Genomic DNA, 9,725 nt, shown 5'->3' on the forward strand with positions numbered 1-9,725 from the left:
CACAAAGCAACCGCGGAATTGTCCCGGGACAGTGAACCATTGCAGAAAATTATACCCGCTCTCGGTCTGGGATGAACTCAATACGAGGATCTGACAAAAGTATCGTGCACCATGAAAACATGGAGGATGGTTTGCTTCTGCATTTTCCCCGCAAGTACAGAAAACTAAGGATCGAAAAGATTCACACTTTTCGTAGAATATCTGCGTCAATTGATTCTTACGTAAGGAATTTATGATTTTTTCTATTTTTTAAGATCCAAAATTAAACTCCTGGAAAAATCTACGAAAAGAATGAAAAAAAAAATTGAAACTCACATAAAATAATCCATAAAACCTTCTCGCCAAATGAGATCGAGAAGAAGAAGATTACAAAGATTGCACCAAGAAGTACGATTGCACTCTTCTTTCTCTACTTCCCGTGCGTTGAAAAAAGACAGTAGATCGATTACCGTTTGACAGAGTAAATTTGGTTCCGCGCATGCCTCTACATTTTCAATTATCATTTGAGAAACAGTTAGGATTTTCACAGTTACTTAGGCTTACTTTACAAAGGATTTTGTGAGGTTAATTTTTTCTAAATTTAAAATTTTTACTATTATTTTCGTCGATTTCACCCGCAGTTGAAATTAGATTCGGTGAAAAGTGAATGCATGTTTCCAAACGCTAGTTTTTTAAAGGTATCCTCATACTCTGAGACCAAATGTATTTATACATGTTGTGTGTGTTTCGGCACTTTACGCGCTAGGTAGAGAGCCTAGTAACACAGAACGAAACGGTCTCACGACGTGGTAGCGAACAATTAACGGAGGTTTACGCCCCATCAAGAACCTCGAAAGCTTTCTTTAATCGCACCAAATGTATTGCTTCCTTTTCCTCCTTCTTGCTTTCCTCGTCCTCGTGAAAGACCAGACGCGACTCGACATACAGAACACTCGCCTCTATTACACTTTACCCGTTAAAATGCCATCCTTTGTGAATCACCTACCATATAATCCGCCATTACTGCTTTTATTACACGGCTTCAATATCCTTCAAGTCGAAACGTGAGCAATATTTCACGTTGATCCCTGTTTAATTAACTATTGAAAAAGTCAAGAAAATCAGCAATATCAGCACTGCATAAGAACAGACGCGCATCCAGTATAGATACCTGGGGGCATTGGGGTAAAAAATCTTCTTTCTATTTATATTAATTACAATAAGCGCGAAGATAATGATTCTTTTTACCTAATGCCAATCTTTTAATAGTCAACGCAACAATTATTTCTGCTTCTCGAGGCTTCGCATATAAAAATAAAAATGATTATTTTAAAAAATAAACATTATTAATAAAATATTAATATTATGATAATAATCTTAGTTTGTATATAATATTGATCGCAGATGACTATAATTTCATTTCATTATGAAGGTTTTAAGACATTTTAGGCTTTGAAGTGCTGTGAATGATGCCAGGAAACAGCATAAAATTGCAAGACTTTCATGATATTTCAATAAATAGAAAAAATTTCTAAAAATTTGATTATATTTCTATAATGTTTCTAAGAATCGAGTTCGTAAGACTTCAAAGATTTCGCATACGATTTATAAGATTTTATTATATTTTAACAGATTTGAAGGGATTTAAGATTATTTCCAACGATTTAAATGATTTCAAAGAATTTACAGAAATAGTCATGCAGTTTTGAATAATTTCCTCGAATTTCTGTAGATACAAAATCATTTTATACGACCTGATATTTTTAATACTTGAATTTTAAACTTGTTAGTTGCAAAGCTTCAAAAATTGAACTTTTTAGAATTGCCCATGTAGGAATATCATTTTAAATTGGAATTAATGAAATTTTTAAAGTAACTGGTGATTGGATATATTCTTTACGAAGAAACGTGCATTCTGTAAAATAAATCACACTGTCATATTCTCCACAATAAAGTGAAAATTTTTAATTATTTTGAACCTTTAAAGTTTAATTGTTCTAAAAACTTTGAAACAGATATGCTTCCTAATTGAAAATTTTAAAAATCAAATAACTTAGTCTTGAATCGTCAAAAATTAAACAATTCTCAACTTTTTCAAACAACCTTAATTTGGGATCTCGAAACTATATCATAAAAAATAATTTTCCTAACATTTGATAATGTTTATCGAAACTTGACAATTAATAAATTGACAATCAACGGTAGAGCATGGAAAGACAAGGGGTACAACTTCATGTTCATATTCGTTGAAAGAAAAGTTCAAATTTTAATCTGCGTTAGTATTACATCTATTAATTCAATATTTAGGAATAAACGGCTAATTAAATTAGTAATAATTTCTGCTAAAGAAATTAGTAAACTAAATGAATATGTAAATGTATGGCTAGTAACTATTTCAAACCGTAGTTTTTAATAAATTTGAAAGCTAATTTTTGCAACAACAAAATTTTATTATAAATTTTTTTTTAATTTTTTATGTGAACAGTGTGAGAAAGATATATCAACTTATACATAACCATACTTAGAATTAAGTCTATTGTGGTGATTGTTCAGAACGTTTGCGAAGTCATGCACACCATAATCGTCGAAGATTTTCATTTTTTTCTAATAATACATTATAGTTAACCTTACTTTTTTCAAGGGTTCTTTCTCAGTCCCCTTTAAACTATTTACTAATTCTAAAATCTAAAATTACAACTAAACTAAAGTGACTAATATTATTTATTTTGCAATAAATTGAAGTCAGAGTACACTTATTCACAAACAAAAAATCAGGAGAGGAACGAGTGTCACGGCGTCATGGCAACAACAGCAGGCTTACGCCTGCGCTATACGAGAGACGCCACACACTTTATAATACCAATAGTGCCATTCGATTCAACAATTTAATAGTTTTTTTAAAATTATATATTGTTTTTTGTTTTATTAGCTTTATAAATTTAATGGGGTAACCTTTTTTTTTTAATTTTTATCAATTATTGAAATTGTAACAAGAAAAATCCAATTTTGTTTCATAGTAACGATTCTATAAAGTTATAATTATTTTGATATATCAATGTTTAAGAACGCTGTTTTACTTTACTAAAATGTTGCTTTTTTATAGAAAATTTCTGCCCCGTGAGAACGAAATTATTATTCATACAACAATACAAACTTTAAATATAAATTAATAAATTATTAAACCTTTTAAATTAAAAGTCAAAAACCAGGAGAAAGTATTTTAAAAATTATTAAATTATGTTTCCATGTCAATTTATTACTACTCATTGAATTATTAAGTTTGTACTAAAATTCAGATTAGTATAATCTCCTGACTTATTTAGTCAGTATCAAAATTCTCACAATTTCATTTAGTAGAATGTGATGAAATTACTATTTTAGCAGTCAAACACAATGCTACTAATTGAATTATTAAAATCTCTGCTAATTCGGATTGAGAGAGCATCTATAATAATCTTTTGCAATCTTTTTGATACTAATTTTTTAAATCATTTATCTCCATTTCCAAGTGAAAATGAAAAAACTTATATAGAATTCCATCCATTCCATGTTCTGGAAATCGAAACATATTAATTTTCGGAAAATAGGTTTTGAGGCTTAGAAAAGTTCCCCTTTATACCCTGCCTGCCAGCTATGCATACCCGTTCAAAATATATGTAAACACTAATTTATTTTCTGTAATGCTGTTTGAATAAATTTTCGCTACACTAACTTGATTCAAAAACGTTTTGCCTAATTTGTATGTCTCTCCTACAAAGTTTCGTCAATGATGTAATAAATGATTTGCGATTGTAAACTGATGAAGTAAATTTCTATTATGAAGAAATATCTGAGGTAAAACGATTCTCATATATTACGCACGATTTATTTTTGAGAAACGCTTTCGACCCGCACGAGACTTTCGAGAACCTCCTTTATTTATCCTGGTCGAGTGTAGAGTGAAGCCGCCTCAACAAAGTTAGGAATAGGCTAGGAAGTGAGCGAATGGTTTCTTCGATAAGAGGGAAGTCGCTGATGCGAGGTAAACGCATTAAAGTTGGGAAAATCGAACGAAACAGCAACACGGTGATCAACCGCGTGCAAGTAAACTACCCCAAGAAAAAAAAAATGGTTCTACTTTTTCCACTTTTCTTTTTATATTCTTATACATATATCTACCAAATTTTTGTAAAATATTTATTAATCTTTTATTCGCATTTTCTGTTTCAGGGATTGCAGAGTAGTTAGAGATGCACAAACTATGAAATCCAAGGGCTATGGATTCGTATCGTTCGTTAAAAAAGCGGTAAGTTTGTTAATTTTCTAAATTATATATTTTTCTCACATTGTACAATTTTTTGCTTAAATCAGTTTGACTTATATCTAACTCTAATTTTTTCATTTCTATTGTTCTACTCAAAACATTACGCGAGGGAGCTACATGCATGTTATATTTTAGAAACCGTCGGTTGTAAGAGACGTTCTTTTTTTATATTTTTACTTACTCAACAATAGTAAAGAAAATCCAGTTTAATTTACATGTAGACTAGGGTCGAAAATTCGATTTTTCAAACATTTGAATTTTTATTTCTATAATTTCAAGTATTATCTTATTCAATACAGAAAAATATTTCACAGACAAACATTACATATTTTTCTGACCAAAATTTCTACTAATGAAAAAATCCAGTGTGTGGAAGTGGGGCCACACGGCAGATGTGAAACTTTGATGTATTTACTGAAATTTTTCGTGAGGAATCGTTATGAGTTGCTAGGATATAGCATAGTAAGAGAGTAAAGGGAGGGGAAAAGAGAGAGAGATCATATGGATGCTGGCTTAGCCTGGTAGTAGTGGGGTCATTGCGAATCGCCGCACAAAAGGGAGACGCAAATAGAGAAAATGTATAAGTCTGTCAGTCGTTTTTTTCAATTCGATCGTATCACAAAAGTAGATTCATTACATAAATTGAAGGAATGCTTGTCCTACAATTAATAAGTGATATTTAAAAAAATCGATCAATTCTTTCGAAAGGAAATTTCTAAAAATTTGTAAGAAAATTATAAATGATTTTAAAACAAAAAATTTTTATTTTGTAAGATTTTATAAGGTTTGAAGAGAACAGAAAGTTTTCTTAAGATTTCTGATAAATATAAAATCATTTTTCAGTTTTTTAAATTAATTTAAAGATATTATTTACAAACATAGCCTACCCATTTTAAAGGGTTTCTAACATTGTAAAAAAGGATTCTAAGAGATTTTACGACAATTTCTTTTAATTTTGAAAGATTATCCAAATATTTTACCTAAAGATCGAATAATTTTCGAAGATATTTAGCAGTTCGTAAAATTTTCAAAAATAATTTTAAATTTAAAAAGATTTCAAAAAATATATATGAAGATGTAGATTACTGAAGATTTTGAAATGAAATTCTAAATTCTATCAAGGATTTTAAAAGGTATCAAAACGTTAAAAAAATGTTAAGATTCCTGGGAAGATTTACTTTTTCGTCATATTTGCAATCTTTAAACGGGGTTTTAAAGTTTCTTTAGAATCCTAGCAATGTTATATTCATATAACTTTATAAGCAATCAATCTTAAAATATGTATAGTTATTTAGCGTTTTCATTTACTATCCGAAATTTTTTAATTAGAATTATTTTATATAGTCTTTTTCTTCGAACTCAACTGTTTTAGATATAAAATAAAAACATTTTAGTTTTGTGTATCATCCATTACATTTTTCATTGCGAATTAATCTTATGGGTCAGAAGTTGAATTAATTTTTGAAATGTTTACATTTTGGTAGAATATTGGTCATATTAGTAGGAGGGTCATCTGTTTATTTGAAAAAAGTTCGAATGAAAAGTCTTTTCTTGCTGAAAATTAACTTTCTTATTAAAATTGGGACTTTACATATTTGAAATCTATAAAAATCTGTTTGAAATTTTCTGAAAAGCTTAGGAAAATCATATTCATAAATTTCTAAAATAAATGAATATAAGAAATAAAAAGTTATTCGAAATTTTTATTTTTATTGAGAATAATTTTTTCCGTCAAATCGAAAAACCACACACGCACGTCACTGATAATAAATGTCCTGTTTTGTAAACGACAGGATAGTTAAAATGAAGATCCGTGGTCTAAGCCTGTTAACTATTATTTCAGAAATTTTACACGATGAAGGAAAATCGTTCCGCGGGTCTATGCTGTAAATAACAAAACGTAATTTTCCAAAAGCCATTACGAAAACTAAAAGGAATTTTACCGTCTCGTTTACGGGATTTTAACTGAATATAAAAAATGTGTCAGAAGATACAAAAAAGTCAATTTCGAAAAACATTTTAGTTGACAGGCTAACCCTATCCATTATAATCTTAAGTTAATTAATTTTATCATATTTACTTCCTTGTTCAAGAATATTTTAATTATAAATTTAAATTTTCTTTTTCATTACTTAGCGAATGAAAGTAACTCCATATCTTAAGTCTCTTTGCTGGCTTTTGTTTGCATGATCAGTCTGATGTTTCACGTATTTTTCTTTTTACCTGGTGCTTTGATCCGCTTTCTGAGAAAGCGTCACCTTCCGAGCTTGGTTTTATTAAGCTTGCAAGCCACTACGAACCGAATTCAGTCTCGATATTAAAACGAATATCATTCCGTAAAGCTTCCAGCGTTTCGCCTAGAATACTTACCTTCACTGGATATCTATTGTCTCGCGTGTACGTTCGATGTATTAAAATCTCGCATTTGAATTCCACTTCGATTTTCAAAAATCCTGAGATTGACTGAATCTTGAACCGTCTTCATGACGTCCCATCGATATCATTTTAATGGGGAACCATATAGTCCCGTCGCTAGTGGAAATTATTCTTATCATCCGACATTCCTTCTTCAGATCCTTATGTCCCGTCTCATTTTTCCATAAAGCTTGTAACTCTTATTCACTAAGAAATCGTCAATCTATAAATATTTTTGTATTTTAGAACGAATTCAAATTATATTCTACATTTTTATTTTTAGACGAGTTTGTTTAACCTATCAATTTAAACGGTAATAGAAGTAATTAACTACTCCGCAGTAAATCGCGGGATATCAAACTGTTTCATATCTATATGATTATCAAATACAGACGAATATGGTCGACTGTTGCGGATCAAAAAGCAAATTTTACACAACAACATTTTTATTCTGTCGAGTCTCAGTTGTTTACTTTTTATTGAAATTGGTGGGTTAGTCATGACCAACATAATATTTTTAAATTAAAATTATTTCTTGAAAAAAAGATCCTACTCCATCTTCACTCCATTGGGAATCGAACCACAAAACTTCTGATTTCAAGTCAGGTGCTTTTCCAATGAAGCTATTAGAGGGATCAGAATAAGAACTCTTAATTCCAAAACATAACGCTAATTTTTAGCTAGGTGTTAATGGTACAAGTAATTATTTTAAAAAAAATTTAATTTATCTGCTATATCATCAGAGATTGTACCTTACCGACAGTAGATCAACCCTCCAAACCATGAAGGCAGAAAATCTACACAATATCGATCAAGTTAAGAATCTTCAATAATAGAAAATGCTTAACGTCTTAATAAGACTAGATGGAAAATAATATTTTTAAAATAAAATTATTTCTTTAAAAAAAGATCCTACCCCATCTTCACTCCATTGGGGATCGAACCGAATCGAATGTTCTTGAATTAAGAGTTCTTATTCTGATCCCTATAATTGCTTAATTGGAAAAGCACCTGACCGGAAATCCGAAATTTTGTGGTTCGATTCCCAATTCAGTGAAGATGGAGTAGGATCTTTTTTTCAAGCAATAATTTTAATTTTAAAACATTATTTTCCATCTAGTCTTATTAAGACGTTAAGCATTTTCTATTATTGAAGATTCTTAACTTGACCGATATTGTGTAGATTTTCTGCCTTCATGGTTTGGAGGGTTGATCTACTTTCGGTAAGATGAAATCTCTAAAGATATAGCAGATAAATTTAAAAAAATTTTAAACAACATAATATTTCTATAACAAGAAATGTTTAAGAAAACTCTGAATTTCTGGGTGACATTGACTGACATTGTTTTCGGACTCAAGTCCATGCGAATTGGGATATCAAGTTCGAAATTTGGATAACTAGTTAGACTACATTAAGAAAACTTTGTATCGTCGTAAACTTCTTGAAATTCAGTAAAAAATTTCCTAAAATTTTCCAAAATTAAATTTTTTGTAGCTCTAGAAATGTATGGACATTTCAGTTAATTTCTCAAAGTTTTAACTTCATACCTCAATTCGCGTGGATATAAGTTGTTGCGTAAAAAATATATTAATGTAGGGATCGAATAAGTATCACATGACCTGAAAATATTTCCTAAGATTTATCAACTTCCAACTCCCACTTCTGAGCGATTTATAACTTTCTAGTATTAATAGAAAGGATTCCAGAACACGTTACATTTTCCACTAAATATATAAGTTTTCAGAAAATAGTTGAAATTTCATCCAAAAAAAATATAATTTCCTAAACAAAAAGTTAAATTTTTAAATTATAAAAAATATATTTTTCAACAGTAAATAAATTGTTCAATTTTCAACTAAAAAGAAAAGCAAAATATTTCAGTAGTATACAGAGATACAAAATATTATAAAGAAGCAGAAAACTTTCTCAAGAATCTTTTGAAAAGTGCAAAACGATCCCTAAGACACACGGGTTGCATTCAGTTGGATTGTACTTTAAAAATAAAAAAATATTCTTCCTACCAAACATGGAAAATTGTATGCTTTTAAAAAACTTAAAAATCTGGAAACAAACATCTATTAAAATGAAAATAATTGTCATGCTTCAATTTTCTTATACTTCAACTATGTAACGATTTACGAAAACAACCCAGAAATAACGAAAGATAAAGTTTACATCGATTCCAGGTGAAAGATTCACCGGCAACAAAAGTTAGTCTTGCCGGATCAACTTTACATGAATCGAAGATAATTTCCGATTTTTAATCTTGCCTGGATAATCTTTCGCCTTATAATTACTCCATTTTCATTCGACATGTAGCGAGAAATGCGACGCCAGCGCTATTTATTGTCGTTTAACTTCATTAAATTGGAGAGAACTGGGGATTCCCATCTGTCTGTTGCTTTTTGCGATTTTTGCTCAATGTTCTTAAATAAGTTCTAATCCCTCTACAATAGTCTAATTTATTTCAGAGGAGATCTACCAATAAGAACAATTTTTTCGTGTTTTCTGTTACTGATTCTACATGTTTTACCGAAATTTGGCCACTTCAGCGTGACGCAGTAAACGAGGTCAGAATTATTATCCTAACCTCGGTGCAACTTTCGCCAAAATATGTTTAATTTTTAACTGTTGCAAGTCTTACCTCAAAAAACTTTTAAATTTTGTTTTTTCTGTGTTGTTTTATATCAGATATCCCGATTTATAGCTCGAATTCATTCATACATTGCCGTTTTCCCATTGCTGCTAAGGACGCCGCGCCGTCGCAGACGATAGATTTTACTTCATCGTAGGATAAACTTTCGCCAAATAGCATGTAAACTTTAACAGCGGCAAATTTTACATGCAACAAAATTTAACTTCAGTTTTTTTTGTGAACTTATTATTCTCAATTGTAGAATACAAGAATAATTTTTTATATTCAAAACTTCCTTTACAATGAGCTATTGCAAACAAATGATTTTTGCCGATTGCCTAATTTAAAAAAATCATATCTAGAGATTTTCGAGTATCGAATTAAAATAAAAA

General features: G+C 30.0%; 1 protein-coding gene across 1 annotated transcript in view; it reads left to right on the top strand.

Annotated features, from left to right (window-relative positions):
• The window catches only part of LOC117168023 (nucleolysin TIAR-like), a 1,157,331-nt gene that overhangs the window by 1,019,280 nt on the left and 128,326 nt on the right, over window positions 1–9,725 (top strand). The window contains exon 6 of the mRNA XM_033353341.1: window positions 4,189–4,264. Coding sequence (XP_033209232.1) covers window positions 4,189–4,264 — 76 coding nt within the window. The remainder of the gene's footprint in view (window positions 1–4,188; window positions 4,265–9,725) is intronic.

Source organism: Belonocnema kinseyi, chromosome 2 (assembly GCF_010883055.1).
Source record: "Belonocnema kinseyi isolate 2016_QV_RU_SX_M_011 chromosome 2, B_treatae_v1, whole genome shotgun sequence".
Taxonomy (NCBI): Eukaryota; Metazoa; Arthropoda; class Insecta; order Hymenoptera; family Cynipidae; genus Belonocnema; species Belonocnema kinseyi.